At 38.0% G+C, this 24,483-nt stretch overlaps 4 protein-coding genes and 1 pseudogene across 4 annotated transcripts; 1 reads left to right on the top strand and 4 right to left on the bottom strand.

The window, feature by feature from the left end:
* The first annotated feature begins 1,627 nt into the window (after nucleotides 1-1,627).
* On the top strand, nucleotides 1,628-5,327 carry LOC103408905 (vesicle-associated membrane protein 727). The gene is made up of 7 exons (XM_008347732.4): nucleotides 1,628-1,844; nucleotides 2,124-2,363; nucleotides 2,449-2,647; nucleotides 2,732-2,852; nucleotides 4,817-4,879; nucleotides 4,987-5,131; nucleotides 5,226-5,327. Exons 2-6 carry the CDS (start codon nucleotides 2,174-2,176, stop codon nucleotides 5,128-5,130), a joined length of 717 nt encoding a protein of 238 aa, XP_008345954.2. The 5' UTR covers nucleotides 1,628-1,844; nucleotides 2,124-2,173; the 3' UTR covers nucleotide 5,131; nucleotides 5,226-5,327.
* A 2,811-nt stretch (nucleotides 5,328-8,138) lies between these two features.
* LOC103408894 (pentatricopeptide repeat-containing protein At1g09220, mitochondrial) lies at nucleotides 8,139-10,006 on the bottom strand. Its single transcript, XM_008347717.4, has one exon. The coding sequence runs from the start codon at nucleotides 9,903-9,905 to the stop codon at nucleotides 8,427-8,429; it is 1,479 nt and encodes a 492-aa protein (XP_008345939.2). The 5' UTR covers nucleotides 9,906-10,006; the 3' UTR covers nucleotides 8,139-8,426.
* Nucleotides 10,007-12,529: 2,523 nt separating this feature from the next.
* Nucleotides 12,530-15,990, bottom strand: LOC103426923 (ribonuclease H2 subunit A). Its single transcript, XM_008365007.4, has 8 exons — nucleotides 15,694-15,990; nucleotides 15,546-15,617; nucleotides 14,889-15,012; nucleotides 14,716-14,803; nucleotides 13,928-14,065; nucleotides 13,761-13,848; nucleotides 13,552-13,672; nucleotides 12,530-12,897 (listed from the first exon to the last, which is right to left on the bottom strand). Exons 1-8 carry the CDS (start codon nucleotides 15,782-15,784, stop codon nucleotides 12,720-12,722), a joined length of 900 nt encoding a protein of 299 aa, XP_008363229.2. The 5' UTR covers nucleotides 15,785-15,990; the 3' UTR covers nucleotides 12,530-12,719.
* A 2,083-nt stretch (nucleotides 15,991-18,073) lies between these two features.
* LOC103426954 (F-box protein CPR1-like) lies at nucleotides 18,074-19,813 on the bottom strand. The gene has a single exon (XM_008365033.4). It carries the CDS (start codon nucleotides 19,529-19,531, stop codon nucleotides 18,386-18,388), a length of 1,146 nt encoding a protein of 381 aa, XP_008363255.3. The 5' UTR covers nucleotides 19,532-19,813; the 3' UTR covers nucleotides 18,074-18,385.
* Nucleotides 19,814-20,717: 904 nt separating this feature from the next.
* Nucleotides 20,718-24,246, bottom strand: LOC103426953 (ribonuclease H2 subunit A-like; annotated as a pseudogene).
* Nucleotides 24,247-24,483: the final 237 nt, after the last annotated feature.

The following is a 24,483-nucleotide window of genomic DNA, read 5'->3' as shown; positions in this document are numbered from 1 at the left end:
CGACTCACTCTTGTAGGTGATCACATGTTCTTCTCTCTTCTTAAAGAAGGTGTTGGCTAAGAAGAGATCATATGCCATTGCAAAATCCAAGATAGCTTCCCCATTCTCGTTTCTCTCCCCAAAACCATGGCCACCATGAAAACCTCCATAGTTGCCTGTCTCTTTGCCCACGTGTCCATTTAAATCTCTTCATATAAATAACTTCTCCGTCTGAGCAATTCCTTGCACCAAGTCTCCAAGGTATTCCCAAAATTTCTCCTTCGAACTCGTATCCAACCAGACTTGAGGTGCGTACGCACTAATCACATTGATGAGTTCTTGTCCTATTACAATCTTGATTGCCATGATTCTATCTCCTACCTTCTTGACATCTACATCTTGTGTCAAGGTCTTGTCCACAATGATGCCAACACCGTTTCTCGTTCTATTTGTGCCCGAATACTAGAGTTTAAACATTGAGTTTTCTAGATCCTTTGCCTTAAGACCAACCCACTTAGTTTCTTGTAGGCACATAATATTTATCATTCTCCTCACCATAACTTCCACTATTTCTATAGATTTTCCCGTTAGGGTTCCTATATTCCACGTTCCTAAACGCATTCTACTCTCTTGAACTCTACCCTTCTGTCCTAGCTTCTTCAACCTCCCCCGTCTAATAAGATCAAAATACTTCTTTTGTGTGTCCTGTGTAAAGTTGATAGGAGCATAAGCTCCTAAAAAACTTTGAGTGGAGTCGTTCGAAAAGAAGTTTCTATGGCCCCCTTGCTCATTTAACACTGCATCTGGGTGCCGATGGAGATACAGCGACCCTTGCTCACTTATCACTGTGCTCGGGCCACACACCGCACCACTTACGGGTGACGCCCTAGCTTTAGAGCGATTTTGTTCTGGATTCATTTTCATAAGGATTCGACGTAACCTAGGAGTGGCGGCTGTCGACTACCTGACGCCCTCCCCCTCCTCCTTTATCGGGGCTTGGGACCAGTAATGTAAGATAAACTTACACAGGCGGAGTTGTCTTCATTTCGTTAGTTATAAAAAAAAAAAAAAAACTGAAGTTAAAACTAAAATGGATAGCAAACAGACCCTGAGTTAACAAGCAACAATAGCGTCCAAGCACGTGTCGTCATGATTATGATTTTTGTAGAAATTAAAATGAAGGGTTAACTACATTTTACGCAATAAGGTTTGGAATAATTTGCAAAATGAGCCGCGAGGTTTAAATTTTTGCATTTTACACTACATGATTTTTATATTTCATTCGTTAAACCGTCAATTTTATTGTTAAGTCATTTAAGGGGTAAAAATAAAATGGGAGTTTAATCTTTTGATGGAATAGACGTGGTGGTGATCTAATTTTTTTTTTTTTTGTCAAACGATAGATTTTATTAGATAAAATGTTAGGTTAACCATCGACGGAGTTTGAATTTACGCTGTCATGTAAGAGCTTAACACTTCTAGACTTAGTTGAGTAAAACCAATTTAGCAAGAAGAGACGTGCACTATGTTTATAATATATCGTGCGGTTAGAAATTATTTCAAAATTTAAAATTTAAAAATTAAATATAAATAGTATTTAACGAAAACTGACCGTTCGATATACGATAAACGATTATGTTGACGGTATCCTAGAATCCTAGGGAACCGAGGATCCTTTTCCGTGCACCACGTCGCCCTTATTTATTCAGTACAGAAAGAATACGCCCAACTGACTTCCGATTTTGCCAATATTCTATTTCCAGGTCTTCAACTTCCCGACAAAGCAACTTCCCCTTAAATCCATCACACACACACACACTCTCTCTCTCTTGGATTGCGTAGATCGGCATCCATTGATCTGACAAGTAAGTTCCTCCTTCTTCCCTATTTGTCGGTGTTATTTGCGGATCAAGATGTAATTCAATTTAATTTTTTTAAGATTTGCAAATCAAGTATAATCCCCATTTCTTTGGGACCTTTTTTCCTTTTCTGTTTGGTTGCCGAGAAAATTGAAGGATTACGATTGGTTAAGTGACGATGGTGGGTTTCAAGCACATTGAAAACCCATCCAACTGAAGTATAATACGGAATTTTCGTTTTGCGTATTTTGATATTTCTTTTTCTTACTTGTCAAATTTCTCTAGGGTAACACTGCATTTAGGTATCTTCGCGCGATTGGAGTGATAAATCGGATATGAGTCACAGAGGATTAATATATAGCTTTGTTGCAAAAGGAAGTGTTGTTTTAGCAGAACACACGTCCTTCTCCGGAAACTTTAGTACTCTTGCTGTTCAGTGCTTACAGAAGCTACCTTCCAGTAACAGCAAGTACACCTACTCGTGTGACGGCCACACTTTTAACTTCCTACTTGACAGTGGATTTGGTACGGATTCTTTCTTAAGTTCCAGCAATTTTGTTTGAGATTTACTTGTGGAATGTACGGTTTAACCGGCTAAATGGGTTTGCAGTGTTTCTTGTTGTTGCTGATGAATCTGCCGGGAGGACTGTACCGTTTGTGTTCCTTGAACGAGTGAAAGAGGATTTCAAGCATCGGTATGGTCCAGATATTAAGAATGCAGGGTCACATCCTCTTGCTGATGGTGACGAAGACGATGACTTATTTGAAGATCGTTTTAGCATTGCATACAATCTTGACAGAGAATTTGGGTGTGTATTTGCCTTTTGGTGTTTAAATGTTAATCTTCTATGTAATTTAGTATGGCAACTAAATATTGGGTTTTTCTTTGACAGGCCAAGGCTTAAGGAGCACATGCAATATTGCATGGAGCATCCAGAAGAAATAAGTAAGCTTTCCAAATTGAAGGCCCAAATCACGGAGGTCAAAGGTGTGATGATGGACAATATTGAGAAGGTAAAATATAATATACTCGTGGCTGAGGAACTTTATGAAGATATGGTTATTTTATGCATAGAATGGTGTGTTTTCAGCACAAGTTACAGCCCTTTGTCATAGAATTTGACCTGATGCCTTAGTACTCGTTACTTTAGTGATCATTTTTCTGAGGGTAACCTGCTGACAATACTTTGCCATTAGGGGTTTGGCTGTTTTGAAATGGAGTATTTATGAGTTTTTTGTTTTAAACGTATGTTGGGCTTCCACTTTATAATTTGGAGGGGTTGCCCATGAGATAATCTTAGACATTGATTTTGTCTATTTTTCTTTTCAGCTTTCTATTGAACTCCCCATCTTCTTCTAGTTTCAGTTAAGTTTGTGTATGCATCAAAGATTGAACAATGGACTTGCATCGGAGCTTGCATTCTCTTCCTTTTGGATAAATTGCATCAATTTTTAGAAGTATGTGATGATTGAATTGACTTCCACTGAGAATTGCATCACCATCTCTTGTTTTGTGGATTTTTTTGTAAGAACATGTTGGTTTTTATTTACTACATTTCTTTGGGGAGAGTGACTTGAGAGCTGGAGCAGCTTAAGTCATACCATTAATTTTGGTAGTTCCACCTGATGCAGGAAAGCCTTAGTTTTCAAAAGGCAAGGCTGGCTATCTGTTCTAGATGAGTCTTTATGAAAGTATGACTCTAGAACGAAAACTCATCCAAAGATTTATAAAACGAATCACCTGTAGAGGCCTTAGGCATCACACCCAGGGTTAGGTTGCATCACACAAACCAAGAGAGAAGCAAAGCTCTGGAAATTTTATTCAATCATTGAATCTGCTCCAAAGAAGTACAAAGATGTAAATTATAAAGTCTTATACCTATTAGACTTGTGTTCTTCATCATCACCACTGCTCTGGTAACAAGAGGGATAGCTATTTAACTGCAGTGCTACCTTCAGATTTTTACTGGGATGAAGGGTTCTCCTTTCTCCCATTTCCTCTGTTGAATAAAGAAAATCTAAGGACTTTTCTTCCAATTCGATTATAAGAAAGGGTAGGAATTCTTTAGAACATATCGTGCATAAATTAAGTCTGTTTTTTATTGTCAAACGAGGATATAAAAGAGAATGTAGACATTTGTGGGGTGAGGAAGAACAATCAGCTTGGGTGGATTTTCCATAGTCATGCAAACTTGGTTAATATAGAAAACATGTGGGTATAGCTAGTGCTATTTTTGGGTGGTCATGATCTAAGATTCATCTCCATGCACCAAGGAATAAAGATTTATGGCCAGGTGGAGTTATATAGGTCTTGGGGAGTCGGGTACGGTAAAATGGGGGATATCAGTGGTTTGAATTGCTTCTGATCTTACAACCATGTTTTGCTAGAAATTTGATAATTGTCTGTTTGAGTCTGATAACTATTGCTCTTCAATGTGCGTATGGGATTTAAGGGCTTCCTTGAATTGCGTATGGGATTTTTGTAAATCCATTCTAGCAAGAAACACCAGTCTTGTAATCAGTAGAATCATACTAGTTTGGGTTGTACTTGACCACCTGAACTAAAATTATGCCGAAATGCTGACAACGGAGTGGGAAGACAGATAGAAATATTTGTTGTCTGTTGTTTTAATATCACTACCGTTCAAATACCTTAATGTTATAAATCAAATCTAATTGGAGGGTTTTCTTCCCTTGGTGCTTCTGTAGAAAGAAAATAAGTACCTGTTTTTTTTGGGGTGTGCTATCCACACACCCAATTTTACTTCTCACACACTCCTTGATAATTTCTGTCCATTGATCTTCTTCAATTCATCCGATCTGACGGCCGAAAATTAAAAAGGTGTGTGAGAAGTAAAATAGAGTGTGTGGATATCACACCCCTTTTTTTTTTACCTTCTTATATTTGCGAGTCAGCCATGAATGGCTACTTTTGTTCATTTTGAGTTGATTGGATAAATCCCATCTCTTGGTGGCAGGTTTTGGATCGTGGGGAGAGAATTGAACTTTTGGTTGATAAAACAGAAAATCTGCAGTTCCAGGTACATGCCATCACTTACCTAATCTGGTTGTATAATCTAAAACCGGATTTGAACTCACAAGGTAATTTTAGTTGACATGCTATTGGGGATGTTTGTATTGAATTCAGGCTGACAGCTTCCAGAGGCAAGGCAGGCAATTGCGACGTAAGATGTGGCTGCAGAGTCTCCAAATGAAGCTAATGATTGGAGGTGGAGTCCTTATCCTGATCATCGTACTATGGCTTATTGCCTGCGGAGGTTTCAAATGTTAAGGTGATAAGCAACATGGAATCGTCAATTATTAGCCATATGTTGTCCAGTTGGTGTACAAAATGTTGATTGTTCTTGTATATGTGAACTTTTGCAGCATCGAATACTCAACAACTTCGTCTGCCATGTAATTAACCTCTCTTAACCGCTGGTTTTGTTTAATCAGCTACTTTTGAGGAGATAGTAGTTGTCTTATTAACCTTTCTTTTGTTTACTGTCTAATTTATTTAGTGGTCTTGAGTGAGTTGTTTGTTATGGGTTAACTGGGGCTGTTTTTGGAAAGCCAAGAGTGCTTCATAGAAGTGCTTTATGGAGAAATAAGTACCCATGTTTCATCTTTAGGAAGCACTTCTAGTGCTTTTTAAGAAAGTAATGTAATAAAAATTCAATGTTTCTAGTTAAAGCATCTTTAGAAAAAACAATTTAGGGTTTTTTTTTTGTTTTATTTTTATTTTTCACAAATGATCCTTCATGTTTTAGAAAAAAGTTTGGTCCAACACATCAGTTTGGTCATTCTGTCCAAATCCGTTAAAGTTCTGTTAGTACGCTAATGTGGTACATGGGTGAGATTCCGCAACACCAATCACATGGTGCCAAGTGAATTAAAAAATAATTTTTACATTTTAAAAGATGATTTCAACCAATCAAAACCTAATCATCAACCACATGTATCGCACAAATTTCAGCTTCATCTAAATAAATTTGAGATTATTCTACTTAAATATCTCGTGTAAATGCAATATGAAATGAACCAAGGAATTGTTTCATACAACTGCAATAAATAAACACGGTTAACAAATGCAAGCACGATAGACAATTCCTTCAAAAGTTACAAATTTAATTTTTAAGTACAACACGTTGGGCTGGCCCGACCTAATGCCATAACTTTAGAAGCTTTTTTCTTCGATTGTAAGTATGTTTACGCTTTATTTTTGAATCTGAAGGTGATTCACTTTAGTTATTGAGTATATCTCTTTGTTGATTAGTTGATTAGTTGATTAATTAGCTCTTTTAAGAGCAAGATGTTTAACTACGATCGGGTCCTTTAATACTCACATACTTTTGGCCTTTGTTGCTGTCTACGGTAACGTTTTCTCCTAGAGAACATTTCCGACGAGTCACCCTTCCCGACTCGACGCGTTCCGAGCTCGGAATCTAGCGACATGCCCGCCTATCTAAAAGTGTTGTGGGCGGCATGAACACTTTGAATATGTCCTTGAATTCATTCGTAACGTGAGCAAAACTCAGATTGGAGAAGAATATGGTCCATGGGTTCCTTTTATTGGAACTATGTTTCTATTTATTTTTGTTTCGAATTGGTCAAGGAGCTCTTTTACCTTGGAAAATCATGCAGTTACCTCATGAGAAGTTAGCCGTACCCACAAATGATATAAATATTACGGTTGCTTTAGTTTTACTCACTTCAATAGCATAGTTCTATGCGGGCCATACAAAAAAGGGATCAAGTTATTTCTGAAAATACATTCAACCAACTCCAATAAGTTAGTCACTCCCATGCACATCCCTTTCTATCTTCCCCTTGCCCACCTATGCGACTTCTGCACACCTCTCTCTCTCTCTCTCTCTCTCTCTCTCTCTCTCTTAAACAAAGCAATACAATTAAACACGTATTAACGAATGCAAGCATGATAGACAATCTTTGCAAAATGCAAGCACGATAGACAATCTTTGCAAAAACTATTTACATTTTAGATACACGTAGGGCTGGCCCGACCCAATGTGATCACTTTAGAGGTTTTTTTTTTTTTTTGGCTTCGGTAGCAAATATCTTAAATTTAGCTTATTGGAAGTTCTGAAATTTACTTCAAATGCAATGACTTTGATTGTACAAGAATACAGGTATATATAATTACAAGGATCCCTACTACATAGCTAATTGGTACAAGTCCCTTATCAACGTTGATTGAAGGCTAATGAGGGAAAGTATCATAAAGAATCATTGACTTTCTCAACAAAATATGTTTGTGCTTTCTTCTGATTCACTTTAGTTATTGAGTATATCTCTGTTGATTAGTTGATTAATTAGCTCTTTTCAGAGCAAGATGTTGCAGACTATGATGGGGTCCAATAATACTCACACTTTTGGCCTGTGTTGCTAACTTGCTATCTAGTTTACTCTTAAGTGTCTATAGTAACATTTTCTCTCTAGAGAGTGCGTTCCCGACGAGTCACCCTATTTGACTCGACAAACTTCGAACTCGGGACCTAACCAGGCACGCCCACCTCTCTAAAAGAGTTGTGGGCGGCATGATCAAAGCTAATCACTCCCACACAGACGTCCCTTTCTCTCCTCCACCTCTGCCGCTTCTGCACACCTCCCTCTTTCTTTCTCATACTTACACACCCTTTGGGAACGATAACCATTCAATTTTTGTATCTTTATAAATATGAACATGAAAAGAAAAACAACTTGGTACAACAACCTACTTGCTTATGATACATCACCAACTTGTACGAACCAAAAAACATGTATATGATCAGCTACGATATAAATTTAAATCTTAGGTACAACACGTCAGGCTGGTCTGACTAAACACGAGAACAATACATCACCAACTTGTACAAACCAAAAAACACGTACATGATCAGCTACAATATAAATTTAAATCTTAAATACAACACGTCAGGCTAACCTGACTCAACACGAGAACAATGGGCTTAAACTAGGGATGACATATGATGAACTCCTAATATGACGTTTTATATGAATGATGATTTGGTCAGTCATATCAACTTTGGTATTGAGCATCTATTTGGCAGGCCATTTTTTCATCACGGAAAATTCCAGGGAGATCACATTTTGTAAACCACATGTAAGTCACCTCTCTAATAGCGGTGGGACCGACTATCAAACTCTCTCTATTAAAGAGATGGTTCAAATGTGGCTTACAAAATGTGATCTCCTTGACATCACCCTTTCATTAGTTCATATTACCTACAATGTCTTCAAAAGTGCCCTTTCTAGAGAGTGGAGTTTGAGGCATCATGGTTTAGTAATAATAAACAAATATGATATTTCTTTGATTTTGTTAGAATTTGAAGTCGGGGAGGGAAAATGAGACATTAATAATACCCACCATCTCACAGGTAGCCCTATATTGTAGTGTTCGATGGAAAGTATGGCTGGCTATTTTGAAACGAGAGTGGAAGGAAAGACCACGGGCAGCGGCAGGAGCTCCATATAAAACAAGATATCTCCGAGGAAGCACAAACAGTGGCAGGAGCTATCATAGCATTATAATCTCTCTCAACCCTGGTTGTGCATCTTCAACACCAGTTAGACCAAACTATGCCCTGGAAGTTTGAAGGCGTTCCTCTCATCTAGCAAGCTTCTCATTCTCTCGGCATCACTATACCTTCCAACACCAGCTAAGATGTTGGACATAAGCACGTAGTCCCCTCCATATCCTCTCTCCATCTCCAGTACCTTCTTCGTCACCCTCTCGCCCATCTCCACATTACCGTGAAAGCTACAAGCACCCAAAAGCGTCCTCCAAATCACAACATTAACAATATTGCAAGGAATCTCCAAAGCCATTTTTTCTGCTTCTTCTAATCTTCCTGCCCTCCCTAGCATATCTATTAAACATCCATAGTGTTTGATATCCACTGCAATTTCATACTCGTCGATCATCTTCCCAAAGAAGTTCAGCCCCTCATCTATTAATCCTCCATGACTGCAAGCATTGAAAATACTCAAGAATGTCACTCGATTTGGTTTGAAACCAACTTTCTCCATACTTACAAAATTCTCGACAGCTTCTTTCCCCATTCCGTGCATTGCAAAACCGGAGATTATGGACGTCCATGACACCAAATTCTTCCTTTGGGCAGGTATCTCCTCAAAAAATCTTGATGCACTCTCTATACAGCCGCACTTTGCATAGGAGTCCAAAAGGGAATTTGCAACACGTATGTCAGATGCATTAAACCCTTTCTTCTCACCATAAGCATGAAGTGATTGGCAAATCTTAAGATCCCCAAGAACAGAAACCGCTGGGAATATGGCCAGAAGCGTAATTCCAGTGGGTACAATAAGATCTTCAACAACCATTCTCCGAAACAAAGCCACAGCCTCCTGGGGCTGATTCATCCGTGAGTACACATCAATAATAGCAGTACAGGACACAACCGTAGGCTCAGGCATCTGATCAAACATAGACCGAGCTAATTTAAGCTCACCCCATTTGGCCAAACCAGTTATCATGACATTCCAGGTGACAGAATTCCTGTGCGGCATTTCATCAAACACATTGAGAGCAAGTACCAAAGAGCCACAAGCAACGTACATATTAACCAAGGCAGTTTGGACATAGACATGGAAATGAAAACCTAGTTTGTGAGTCAGGGCGTGGATTTGGGCACCTGGGATTACGGAGTTTAAGGCAATGGAGGCGTGGAGAAGGAAGAAGTAAGTGAAGGAGTCAAAAGAATGAGAATACTGCCGGACATGTCTGTAGAAGGCGAAAGCTTCGTGAGGGAAGTCGCCGGAGGAATAGCAGCGGAGGAGAGTATTGATGAGGAGGAGAAAAGCGGAGGTGAAATTGTGACAAAGGAATAAGCCGGAGGAGAGAATGTGAGAGTGGATTTGCTGGGTGGCTGAGTGGCTTGCTGGGTTTTTGAGCAAGAGAGAGGCCAAGTGCCTTGGGTGGGAAGGCAATGAAGAAGAAGAAGAAGAAAAACGTAAGAAACGTTTGCAACTTCCGGCAGTAGTTGGACCAAATTTGCAATATTTTGGAAATAAAAATTGTTTCATTGCATATTTGATGAATTTGATTAGACAAATTCGGCAGCAGATTCAGCTTGCTTGCCAGCTTATTGTAAAGTTTCTGTTTCTTCTTTTCAGGTTTTTGGGTTGGCTGGGCTGCTGGATTGTGTACAAAGCTTTTTATTTTTTTATTTTTTATTTTTAACACGATATTATCTATACTAGAGAGGGAAGTGGGCTAAGTCTCATAATATGCTAGCAATAAGGTCATTCAAATTCGCTTTTGGCGAGAATCGAACCTAAGATCTCTCATTTACAAGTAAAAAGAAATATTATTAGACTGTAGTACTAAGTGGTGTGAATGCAGATGAAAGTTGCCACCCGGTGGTATTATGGTCCGTAAGTGAGAGGTAAGTGAGAATCCCATGGACTGCAGGTTACATATCAATTTATCATGTGTCACTCATTGTGGCTTTTAGACTAAATCTTTCGCTCTTAATGTAAATGTATTGTTGTTTTTATAAAAATGAGCTTTAATGAAAATCCCTTATGATAAAAAAAAATTAAAATACTTGGATGAAAATTGATTAGTAATAAGGAAAAAAAATGACGGTAGCATTTTCGTAAATAAATTGAAGTTTGGGAGGCGGTGACACTTTCATAAATAAGTTGAAATTTCCTGGCATGACAGTTTATAAATAATTAGGTTAATTATTTATACACAAGTCAATTGTTTATACATAACGTGTCACCGTATCATGTATAAACAGTTGACCTACTCGTATATAAAAAAATGCCACCAAAATTCAACTAAAGAAAATGTCACCACCTCTTTCTTTTTTGTCCTTATTATTATTAATAAAAGTTCATCAAATGTTTTTACCTTATAAAAAATTTGTGAGGCTCTTTTATTTTTTTTTCCCTTAAAAAATGGGGTTAAGTTTAATTACCCAACATTTTAGAATAGTTTTAAGGGTTTTTTTTTTTTTTTTTTTTTTGTAGTTTAGGATAATTTTAAGTTGGCCTCAACATTTTAAAAATTGAATATCTATTAGATCACCAACGTTAAGTGACCCATTAACAAAAAAAAAAAAAAAACACAAAAGAAGTGATGACGTCATTAATTATTTAATGTCGTGGACAAATATTGAAATTGGTTTTCACTTATCCTTATCTTTGAAGTGCTAAATTCCTAGATCGATCCCTTTTAGCCAAGTTAAATTCTAAGTTTTACTTGGCAAAAATGGGTCAAGTTGTGAATTCATCAGTGTTTTAAAAGACGCCCCCCGAGGCTCGCCTAGACAACTTTGGAGCAGGACAGGGGTGATAATGCCTTTGCCCAATTGGAGTAGGCGAAAACTTGCCCAGGCGTGGTCGAGGCAAGCCTAGGCGACTAAGGCAAGCTTGAAGATGGTTGGCAGGCGTTCCTAAATCTATCAGCGACCCGAAATCGAAGTTGAATGGCTCTGTTATCTAGGTAATCGAAGTCGATGGCTCTATTTAGGGTTGAGGGGTGTGCAGTGTCTACACGAGGAAGACGACGGTGAAGAAGAAGAGGAATTCTTTAAATTTTTTAAACGACTTAGCCCAAAACGACGTCGTTTTGGCCAAGTTTGTTTTTCTTTTATTTTTAAAACCCACAAGAGTCTCCTATTTTCCCTATTTTTCTCAGCAGTCCTTTATTATTTAAGGTCTGGTAAGGCTTCGCCCCATGCTTAGGCGGGGCTATCCATGGAACACCTCGCATACGCCTTCACCTTTTAATACATTGGAATTCATAGCTTCATAGGTGACTTGAAAGTTAAAACCCACTACAATTCACCTAACAGGAGGGATAACAATTCACATAACTCACCCAAAAAGCTCACCTTGAGAGGTAACTGTTCCTAAGGCACGAAACAATTATGAATTCTCATTCATCCTCTAAATCTTAGGCATCGAAGATTCTATGACTTATACCATACCAAATAACTAAGACTCACTTGTCTATTTTGTTGGACAAGTTTCAGTAGCAGAATAGCACTCAGCAGCAAATTCGAACATGGATGCAATCATGGAAATGCAAATGCTGGTGGATCGATTGGTTTTGAGGAGAATGGAAATAACGGCAGGTCCAGATCTTCATACACACTAAGGATCTACGTTTATACCTGTAACACAGCAAGTTGAGCGAGTAATCGCCACCATAACAGCCACTATGGTGCCGCCAACAGCAAGAAGTAATGCATTGGACCACCCACCTTGTTTGCATCCACCTGGACATCTCTTGTCCATCTATGTACAGCTTTCCAATACTAAATCGAATTTGTGGCATTTCTTGCTGGCATTGTGCAGAAACTGTAATATGGCTTCTTGATTGACACTCCCACAAGCGTTGGGAAAACTGTGGTAAGAATTATTGCCTAAACAACGCTCTGTTATTAATTCAGGAATGCGCATCTTGTGCGTCAATGATATCTAAGGCAGACGACAAGATACAAGTATTACTCGAAATGCTTCTTTCAATAGCACATTTTACACAAGTATGCTACGTGATGGCAACTTCCAAATGGTCTTCAAAGTGCACGGAACTAAATAATTCTTGGCAAATGCACCACTGCAAGTTAATTCCAAAACTGCCATACAATGGACTCAATACAGATATTTTGTTAAAAACAAAAACTTCATCATACTAAGTCAAATTCTCGTCACCATTCACTCAAAATAAATAAATAATCTCTTCATTCAGTTTAAATTTTTCATTTGCATTTCTTACTAATGATAACAGCGATGAAAGTTCGGAAGATTTTCTGACTTGAATCAAGGAAGACAGATAAGTGGAGGGAAGCAAGAACACAAATAGTAAAGCATCAAACCTTTCACTTAGAATTGAGTAACTTGCTCAAGTTTACGAGCAAGAAAAAATTTGCAGCGCCCTTTACCACTTGATTCAATTTCTTCAATCTTTCTCTTGGATGTTGTAACACCAAAACTACTTAGTTTCATTTGCCGCTTGCCATTAGCAGTGCTAGAACCATCTTCATCCATTTCATCGGATTCCCTATGAAAAAATATTCAAAATTTCAAAATCCTATCTAAATTGGCATGCACAAGAACTTCACCAGACAATTTGTATCTACAAGGATTGCTTGTTTTATTTAGATGTCCAGGATTGGGAGGTTGTTCATAAATCAAATAGAAAGTGCATAAGTGCGTTTATACGTGCTTGAATAAAAGTTCGCTGTACAACAACCAAGTGATACAGGCACAAACAAATCAATTATAAAGTTTACATATTTCTTTTTTAATATCAATTATAGCAGCCAGTTCGACTCCAAGACCTTTTAGATTTGAATATCACTTAAACCCAACAATGTACAAGGGAACCAGCAAGTTTACATGTTTATTGATGCATAATTGATCCCGTTACTGTTTCAAGGAACTTCATTTATTCCTAATGTAAGCAAATTTTTGTTGTCTTCTTTAATTTTTACCAATATGTCCACCAAGAAATCCGAAATTCTGGTTTCAACCTATACAGATTTTATACCATAGGTATGTTCAGAGCTTGGTTTCACTGGAATATCACCGATGTCAACTCCATACTTATACAACTGACATTTTAAAAGTCTATAAATGAACAGGTACATTCACATACATGAACTAGTACATAATTTTGGAAATGAATTTGTCAAGAACACTCAGGGGAACTGACCATAAGACTTCCGCAATGTCTTTGAAATAAGGAGTGCATGTACCCCAGCTGAAACGGACCAACGATGGGAATCCAAAAACGAAGTGCTTGTGATGTTCCAACCATGCCTTTGTATTCGGATCTGTAAAAATGGAACTAGATTGCTCATTGTACAGTAATTAAATGATGTTTACAAAGAGACTAAAATAAATAAAGCATAAACATTTCACCTCCAGGATATCCAGAACCAAAGTCTTTATGCAAGTTTTCAGCTGTTTCCTCGAGCACCCACTCACGCAACGCTCTGTCTCTTGTAACCTGAATAATTGAATGAAAATTAAAATTAATACCTTCGCCAGAGACTTTCAGCAGAGTTACCCAAGGTAAAGGTAGTTACTTTTGCAACTATGCTTGCTCCACTGACAACAGGATATAGGCTATCAGCCTTCTTCGCAACCACAAACTTGACAGCTGGGAATCTATCAGACAGTTTAGCTCTATACTTCTCAGCATCACCCACTGTATCCACATAAACCTGAAACATATATTCTTAAAATTTTCAACCACTTTTCTAGGTTTCTAACTTTTCAAGAATAACCTAACAACACTAGCTTTGAATTCCCAAAGGACAAGTCTGTCAAGCCTCTTGATTTCCAAGGAACTACTTGATTGAGAGGAAGTTTTGGATAAACCCTTCAGAAGCTTGTAATAAAGAATTGAAGAAAAAAATATAAAAAGAAATAGAAGACAAAAGTTTAGATAAGATTGGGGAAAACTGAATTGTTAAATCAGGATTGTAACTTATACACAAGGATGCACAAGGAAAACTTACCAATAAAAAAGCCTTCACCTTGTTCATTGTCTCATTCTAATTACTAAACTGCATACTGATTGTTTATTTGTTTTATTTAATATTCTCCGTATATATTTACTTTTAGATTAACCTAATGATAGATCCTATTACACAGTTTACCGTCAGCAGATAATCCAGGAGCGTACAACAGAAAACTATATCTCACTAACAGTTTTATATTTTAGAGTCAAGAATATGCAGTCTTCTTTTTTTGTTCATCAATAATGTATTGTAAAATCAATTCAAAAGTATTTGGGATCTGAGACTGGCATGCATATACATAAAAACACTTGTATACCACCAGTAATCTCCTTAAGCTACAATGAGTTTACCTCGGTTAGAAGAACTCCCATGTTTAGGACCTTTGTGACCAGACCCATTGCAGAGTCATGTGATATTTCATTAAGGTTTATCTTACGTCTGTCTCAAAACAAACCAAAGAAGTCATATTAGAAAACACTGGCCTACGATTGACATAAGAAAAAGTATCCATGTCAGGACTAACTTCTTTAGCATTTTGGCCGAAAGTTCCCTTGGATCTATGACATCAACAGCCCACCCAATGGATTCATCAGCCTTCAAATTCTCAAACAATTCCTCCCTCTTCTCTTCCTTCAATGTCTTTGAATCTGCAGGAAGCAAAACGGGATTAAAAACACACGAGGGATATGATTTCTGATGCAATGCTCGAACACAATGAGCTCAGAATTTCCAGGGAAAGTGACATTCACTCCAAAGTACCAAATTAGAGTAACATGGTTGAAAGACACCAAGTAGAACTGTGCAGATGAAAAGGTCGCTTCACCAATTAATTGATCCTAAGGCATCCCAACAGCATTTTGCTCTACATCATAGTTAGAGTCCAGCGTGAACATAGCACAAGCCCGATCAACCTTAAATTTCATGTGAAATAGGTTCACCAAGCTGGCTTAAAACTAGTATCCATAAAATCGCCGAGAAACTCATGAAGTTCATATAGCTAAACAGTTAACATATATCAATATTTGTTTTCTGAAAAGGGTAACAATTTATATAAATTAAACAAAAATAATAAACATAACCATCTCCCAAGCTGGGAAAAATGAAATTTGAAAATAAAAAAAAAATCCCAGAACCGATTAAATCTAAATTAAAAAGTAAGAAAAGGAGGAAGAAGCTAAACCTGCGAAGTTCAAAGAGGAGAGAGTATTCTGGTACGAGCGGGCACAGTACAAGCATCCGTACACCATTGGACCTGTCGACATTGTTTTTAGTGGAGGAAATTAATCAATGAAATATGCATAAAAAGTGGAAGAAAGTAGAGCAGAGACCTAAAACAGGGCCACGGCCAGCTTCATCGATGCCCATGATGCAAGGCTCTGACGCCCATTCGGGGATTGCAGCTTCACGCTCCGATCCCATCTTCTTCTTCTTCTTCTTTCCCTTCCCTGTCTCTTTCTCTTTTCTCACAGTCGCGCCTCTCTGTTTCCGACAGCAAGAACGGATTCAAGCGGTGGTTTTAAGTTTTTGAGTTTTTTATTTTCTTGGAAATTTTTATTTTTTGGTACCTATGGTTATAATTCCCGGCTCAAAAATCAGATTATACTTCTTGGGTTGGAAAACTAGACGTTGGCAGCTTTCCACTAATACATATAATAAGAAAACTAATGAAAAACGTTTGAAAACTTTAAGTTTTAACGGTAAAAATAAAATAAAGAGTAAAGTGAATAGTGAATAATGAATAGTACCAAAATTTATTTTTTAGTGTAAAAATTTGGTTTTTCGTTAAAGTGAACAGTACCAGAAGTTTTTCGTTAAAGTTCCCTACACAATAAGCCTATCAAAAATTTAGGAAGGTTAGTGTTGAACAATAGAGTCCAACATCGGAGAAAGATTGTCGTAACTTTTATTTTGTTCCTTGAGATTTGAAATAAATAAAACTAATTTCTGAGTTTGTTCATCATAAATCATTTTGGTCCATTACTGAAAAAAATACCATTAAATAAGTACAAAATTATAAAAATATCCTCAATTTTTGTCAAATCATTTTGGCTCATTGTTTATTAAATTGAGGGTATTTTATTTGGTATTTAACATAATTTTTCATAGATCAATATGGTTGATAGTGGACAAGCTCAGATACCACTTTGATCGATTTCAAATCTCAAAAATCAAACTAAGGAATTATGCTAATTTCAGGAACTATTTTAGCTAACAAGCCAATAATATATACTATATGTCCAATTCTAATATTATCGGGGTCTTTTTGTGATAAATCCAACGCTTAATAATAATAGATGATTAAGTTTGAACAATTTATTACATATTGTTGATGGACAATGTTGGGCCAAAAACAAACCAGAAAACAACTTTAACTAGATGTAAACTTGCAACTGCACAAGAATGTCGTAGTAAAGTGATTTACAAGTCCAAGTGTTGTTCCCACGAAGATAGGGTATCAGCATAGGGCTTTGCATTTAGTAATATTTGGAGATGATTTTGAAGCTAAACTATCAATACAATCCAATTAGCTTATTGTTATTAAGTGTGATAAATTACATTATTGCTTCACAAAGTAATGATTTTCCTGGTTCGCTTGTTTTCTCGAACATAACGAATCCTACATGTTAATGGCTTAATCATGATAGATTGCATGTTAAGGTAGACAATTTTTGAGAAAAACTATAGTTTAACGCGCCTTACAAGGACTTAGGTGTGGAAATTATCATCTAAACAATCAAAAGAATCAATTGAATGCATCTCTAACCTTGTAGACGTAACCTAACTTAAGATGAACCACGTACACTCGTCTCTACTTCTCTACCCTTATCTTTTTACATATCATCTCTACTTAACGACCAAAGCACCCTTGCGAAGGTCACTTCACCACTCTTTTTGTTGACTCAAGGTCCACCCAATTTTGTGCATCAGCAGTACTAACATTTAGTAGTATTCCTCTCACTTATGAAAGATTTTAAATCCGACTCTCGTGTATCTCATTCATTCTTATTCGCATACCATGTAAGTAAACTTGACATTAATTGCTCTAAACTGTCATCTTCTCATTGATTGAGACCCGAAGCGAAAAACTCGAGCCCATCATCCAGAAAATCAGCATTACCTTGGCAACAAAGAAAATCAGTATCCAAATCAGTGGCACCCAAATTCCCGAAAATTTGCATTAACTTGGCAACAAAGAGTAAGTACTGGTTTGGTACTGAGGTGCTCTTATAAAAAGTGGGTATAAAAAAAACTGAGCTCCAAAAGGTGTTTGGTAAACACTTGAAATCAGCTTATTTTCACAGTTTTGGGTGAAAAAAAGTTGAAAACGTGAAGCAGCAAAAATGAACTTATTTTCACAGCACAGCAGAAGCAGTTTTTTTCTTCAAAGCATATCAATACCAAAGAAGCAGCCTCTGCCTCATCATCCGATCCCAGTACAAGCACAAGGACAAACTGCTATGGCATACTCAAAAGCAAAGGTGAGCAGCAAACAAAAGGTATACACACACGTCCTTGGTTGTCTACCCCGCTGGGTTACTATACTATTTCCGATAACCCAAGTCATAAAGGGAACGTTTTACAGACGTGTCTCTGGTCATTTCCCACAACACATTTGCAATCATGAATGAATCCAGCTTCTATGGAAATTACTTGTTATGACAGGGAACTCGCTGCCGCTTCCCAGATCGACATCAAGAACAAAGACCGTGAGGAACATTGTCTATTAGATGCATGAAATTGTAGCATACACCATAACACCAGATAGACATAAAACAAAGACTTAGAACTACCAAAACGAAAACATAGAATTATAATGTTATGATGTGAGCACAAGTTTGCAAACTAACAAACTAACACACACTGTTACCATAATGAGAAAAGGATTCAATACAAAGATCAATAAGCCTAGAATAAGGGAAGGAGCGCACAAGTTCACATATTTGGATCATCTTTTCTTTTGTTGTTGCTTGTACTACCAGATCGATAAATTCACTGCTTGAAATTATACATACAAGGGACTTACTGCTGCCTTCCAACAGTCATCAGATCGCCGTCAAGAAGAGAAAGGCTCCCCACACAAATGGTTCCATTGAAGGAAGTCGGCAGACCACAAATTCGAACTTGTTTGGCTCTCTTTTTCTTTAAATCACACCGAAAAACGGTAGTCCGCTCTACATTCACAAGAACAAGCATTTCACCCTCCTTTGAGAACACCAAAGGTTTGCAATATCTGTTGGAATAAGCCATACCTCCATTCTCAAAAGGAAAAAGCAAGGTCCAAGATTTTGTGACTCCGTATTCCTTCATAATCCAAATATCACATTTTGGCCAAAACTCATGAACACAAATACATAGAGAGCCTCCCAAGACCTTCAAACTCATCATAAAATTGTCATCCTCATCCCCCACCGGGGTGCCAAACTCCATATACTTCTCACTGGCAAGATCAAGGGATACAATTTTGCATCGATTTTTATATGAATCTGATTTCCGCACCAAACAACTCATAGCACCGTTCAAAAACACCACATCGCCCGTCTGCACATAGAAACCATCGCAAGGCAATTTTGGAATCCTTTTCCATGAGTTGAATTTTAGGCTATAGATACTGACTTGAGAGCTCACAGGCACAGAAGCATCATCCGTCCGATCAAAATTCACAATTGCCAAAATTTTATAATCGTGATTAGCTGAATCGTACCCGAATCCATATTCAGGGATCGCCGAGAATGAGGATCGCCGCCGCTCAACCTCAAAGGTTGGGAGAGGAATCTTCTTGAACTTTTGAATTGACGGGTTCCACAAAGCAAGATTCTTACGCATTCCGTTGTGAACGCAAACCACACCATTAATTGAGCAGCCCAATATCTCAGTATAGTCGTCAGGGCATTTCAACGGCTGCTCAATTTTGACGACTGGCCCGAACGTTTCGCTGTCGTCGAAAGCCGATGAAAAGAAATTTGAAGGGCGAGAGCCATCTTCCGACTCGAGTAAAATGGTGCGAAAAGAATTGGTTTGGATGGAGCGTTGAAGATGAGCCTCGATGAAGCGGTGGTGGCGGATGAGGGCATTCCAAGCTTTGGAAACGCAGAGGAATCGAATCACATCCTTGGGCGGAAGGCGTGATAGGATGTCGAACAGTATCTCCGGTGGGAAGTCTGACATTGACTTCTGGGATTAGGGTTCGAACTTCTGAGGTGATTTGTGCGGTTTGGGTTCAAAATTTGTCCTCTGTGTTCCGCCAGAAGTTGAAACTTTAAAAATGGAGCAACAATTGGAAGAAATCAGATCTGGAATTTGGGTTGAGGATGGAGGAACAGCAATGTGAAGAAATCAGATATGGAATCTGGATTCAGGGTTAGCTCCTACCAGGTGAACTCTGCTTTGGGAGTAAAGGCTTTACTAGTATTTTACGTCAGCCTTTGTTATAATTATAATAAAATTGAAGGGATAGCTATACATTTGGGAAAAGATCCCCATCAGATCTTTTTTTCTAGGGATTCTAAAGATTTAGTTATCGTGATCATTAATCGTGCAATAAATTTTTGTTAGGTAATATTTATATTTAATTTTAAAATGATTTCTGACCGCATGATATACGATGCACAGTCACAATCACGAAATCCTTAGGAAACGGACCAATGATGGGAATCCAAAAACGAAGTGCTTGTGATGTTCCAACCATGCCTTTGTATTCGGATCTGTTAAAATGAAACTAGGTTCCTTATAGTACAGTAATTAAATGATGTTTACAAGGGGACTAAAATAAATAAAGCATAAACGTTTCACCTCCAGGATATCCAGAACCAAAGCCTTTATGCAACTCTTCAGCTGTTTCCTCGAGCACCCGCTCACGCAACGCTGTCTCTTGTAATAAAGAATTGAAGAAAAAATAGAAAAAGAAATAGAAGACAAAAGTTTAGATAAGATTGGGGAAAATTGAAGAGTTAAATCAGGATTGTAACTTATACACAAGGATGCACAAGGGAAACTTACCAATAAAAAAGCCTTCACCTTGTTCATTGTCTCATTCTAATTACTAAATTGCGTACTTCTTGTTTATTTTATTTTATTAATATTCTTTTTATATATTTACTGTTAGATTAACCTAATAATAGATCCTATTACAGATTCTGTCAGTTAGTATAAAAGTTTACCGTCAGCAGATAATCTAGGATCTTACAACAGAAAACTATATCTCACAATAGTTTTGTGTTATAGAGTCAAGAACATGCACTCCTTTTTTTGTTCATAAAAAATATGTTGTCAGATCAATTCGTAAGTATTTGGGAGCTGAGACAGGCATGCATATGCATAAAAAGACTTGTACATCACCATTAATCTCTTTAAGCTACAACCAGTCTACCTCGGTTAGAAGAACTCCCATGTTTAGGACCTTTGTAACAAGATCCATTGCAGAGTCATGTAATATTTCATTAAGGTTTATCTTACGTCTGTCTCAAAACAAACCAAAGAAGTCAGATTAGAAAACATTGGCCTACGATTGACATAAGAAAAAGTATCCACGTCACGACTAACTTCTTTAGCATTTTGGCCGAAAGTTCCCTTGGATCTATGACATCAACAACCCACCCAATGGATTCATCAGCATTCAAATTCTCAAACAATTCCTCCCTCTTCTCTTCCTTCAATGTCTTTGAATCTGCAGGAAGCAAAACGTGATTAAAAACACAGGGAGGGATATGATTTCTGATGCAATACTCAAACACAAAGAGCTCAGAATTTCCAGGGAAAGTGACATTCACTCCAAAGTACCAAATTAGAGTAAGCATGGTACACTAAGTAGAACTGTGCAGATGAAAAGGTCGCTTCACCAATTAATTGATCCTAAGGCATCCAACAACATTTTGCTCTACATCATAGTTAGAGTCCGGCATGAACATAGCACAAGCCTAATCAACCTTAAATTTCATGTGAAATAGGTCCACAAAGTTCAAGTTGGCTTAAAACTAGTATCCATAAAATCGACGAGAATCTCATGAAGTTCATAAGCAATAAAGTAGAACCACATTGATTTCTTTGCTTGCTTTGTGTGGAAGTCTATAGCTAAACAGTTGGCATATATCAATATTTGTTTTCTGAAAAGGCTAACAATTTATATAAATTAAACAAAAATAATAAACATAACCATCTCCCAAGCTGGGAAAAATGAAATTAAAAAAAAAAAAAACCCAGAACCTATTAAATCTAAATTAAAAAGTAAGAAAAGGAGGATGTTAAATCCCTCCCCCGAATTTATATGTAATTTTATAATTTCCCAAAGTTTTATTGAATTTATCATTTTGGTCCCCTAGCTTGACTAAATCTGGACCCTTTATCTAGATTCCTAAACTCCCACAAATTGCCACGTGGCAGCACCCTAACAAACCTCATCTCTCTCTCTGTCCCCTACCCCGTGACTTCCTCTTCTTCTTTCTATCTCTGCTCTCATCTCTCTCCCTCTCTTCACTGAGAAGCACACACGCGCACACACCCACTTGCACCCAGCTGCACAACCATCTGCGAGGGAGACACCAACACCATCCTTGTCCCTTCCTCGTCCTTTGTTCTCTCTCTTTCTCGTGGCTGCGAGGACAAAAACCCAGAAACTCTCCGACGAGATTTTCGTGTTTTTCCGGCTAGGTGAGCCTCGGGATTCTATCTTTCTGTTTTCAATTGATGCTTGAGTTCGATTATTGAGAGATTTTCATGTGGTTGGCAAGGTTTAACTCGAAATCGACTCGGAGGAGAGCTCACCCGTCTCCGGCGAACCCGTGTGAGTTAAGGGATTTTCCGGTCATCTCCGGTCGTTCTACGGAAAAAGGAAGGTATAAAATTACTCCCTTTGTCTTGTGCTTCATTTTGGTACCTAGATCAGAGCCTAGGGTCGTTGTTTGCAGTCGGTCGGAGCTATAGAAGCTCCGACGTTCTTCTCCGGTGCACCCAAGCCTTTCAGGCCGTTTCCAAAACACTCGGGCCTTAGGCCCGTGGTGAGCTTAGCCCAAAACCTTTTTCCCATTCAGTTTAGTTATTTAATTTTGGTTGTTTTAATTGTTTTAAGACCCAAAGGCCTTCGAGCCATTCCTAATAGGGCATTTGGCCTGTTCTTTCTTCAACCCAAAAACCCTTGGCTTCCAGCCTTAGGGCCGGGAGGAACTCGGGTCTCCCTTTAAGCCCAGTTTGTTTTTATTTTAATTTAATTGTTCCAAAAAATCCAACATCCTAAACATATTTCCCTAAACCCTCTAAACTCAAAACCCCTAGGGCCCATTCGGCCCAACCCAGATCCAAACCCTAAGCCCAGACCCAGTTGACCTTTGACTGTTGACTCGGTCAACGGTCAGTGTTGACTTTGACCGGTCAACGATCAACTTTGACTTTTAGAGTTGACTTTTCGAGGTTTCATCTGGGACCTCTCCTAGGTTAATTTCGATGTACTAGACCTGTTTTTGAAGTCCGTTTTCCCAAATTCAATCGTTTGAATAGAATTTGACTAAAGGTACCCCATTTATGTGATTAGGTGCAATAATTGGCGGTGATCCCGTTATTCCTTTTTGGTACAGCTGGGCACCATCGGTGTATGGTGAGTGGACCCCTTCTAAAATTACATGATTTCATAGTTTAATTGCATAAATGAATAGCATGCCTTACAAGTTTATGAACTGATTTTATGTTAAGCATGTTTATGGAATATGTTGTTTATCGTCTCGTTTTTGGTGAGGAATTAATTATTAGCCTATATTAAGCTATAGTTTGATATATCGCATTTTTTATTTATAAAAACCATGAACTGGTAGACTATCTTATGGATGACGATAGAATACTAGAACATGTTTTAGAAACCCCTCTTTATAGTATAGACGATATATGACTTTATATTATGAAGTGGTTATTTTTTAGAGGTGTAATTATTTGTGCATACCTAGTGGACACTATGCCGCCTGGGGCGAGGATCTGGTGTTGGCAGTTAGGCTGGGAGAAATAATCCCTAGCTACGGGCTGAGGGACACGGAGCAAGCATTGGGCTGAGAGTTGGTAATCTCTGGCTACGGGCACAGAGACCATGGTGCTAGTATAGGCCGAGAGTTATATTTATTCAGTGATTTTACTGGCCGCAGACCGCGATTACGAGACGATCTGTAAGACGATTGATGTTTTGATTTCCGAGATGTTTTTCCGCGATATGTCTTTTAAGATGTTTTTGGCATGCTAGGGTTTTCAGTAAAACTATCACTTATTATGCTAGTAGTTTTCTTTTTATAAACTGTGGGGGTTAGTATCTTGATAACTGTTTTATTATTTGTTTTGCACCCTCATTCAGGACTTAGAATCGAGGCATACAATCCCGGCGTCAAGGCACTTCCGTAGCGGCATCTTCGAGTCCTCTTGGTGTAGAACTTATTCCTTTGATCGTTCAATTTATATTATTTCTTTTAGTATTCTGGTTAGTTGTATGCTCTGAACACATTCCTTAAATGCATATTCATTATTCTTTTATATTTCCAAGTTTTATCTATCCCTTGTTTTCAGCATTTGCACTCAATAAATGGTTTTCGTCACCCTCGGGTGTCAGCCAGCACGTGCCTATCCTGGTATTTGGGGAATATCGGGATTGGGGCGTGTCAAAGGAAGAAGTTAAACTTGCAAAGTTCAAAGATGAGAAAGTATTCTGGTACGAGCGAGCACAGTACAAGCATCTGTACACCATTGGACCTGTTAACATTGTTTTTAGTGGATGAAATTTATCAATGAAATATGTATAGAAAGTGGAAGAAAGTAGAGTAGAGACATAAAATAGGGCCACAACCAGCTTCATCTATGCCCATGATGCAAGGCTCTAACGCCCATTCGGGGATTGCAGCTTCACGCTACGATCCCATCTTATTCTTCTTCTTTCCCTTCCCTGTCTCTTGCTCTTTTCTCACACTCACGCCTTTCTGTTTCCGATAGCAAGAACGAATTCAAGCCGTCTCCATCAGGTTTTAAGTTTTTGAGTTTTTTGTTTCTTGGAAAAAATTTAGTTTTGGTCCCTATGGCAATAATTCTCGGCTCAAAAACTCAGATTATACTTCTTAGGTTGGAAAACCAGACATTGGTGGCTTTCCACTAATACACAA

This window comes from Malus domestica, chromosome 02 (genome assembly GCF_042453785.1).
Source record: "Malus domestica chromosome 02, GDT2T_hap1".
NCBI classification, from domain to species: Eukaryota; Viridiplantae; Streptophyta; class Magnoliopsida; order Rosales; family Rosaceae; genus Malus; species Malus domestica.
Note: the sequence above shows the minus strand (reverse complement) of the source record. Positions and strands in the feature narration are given on the sequence as shown.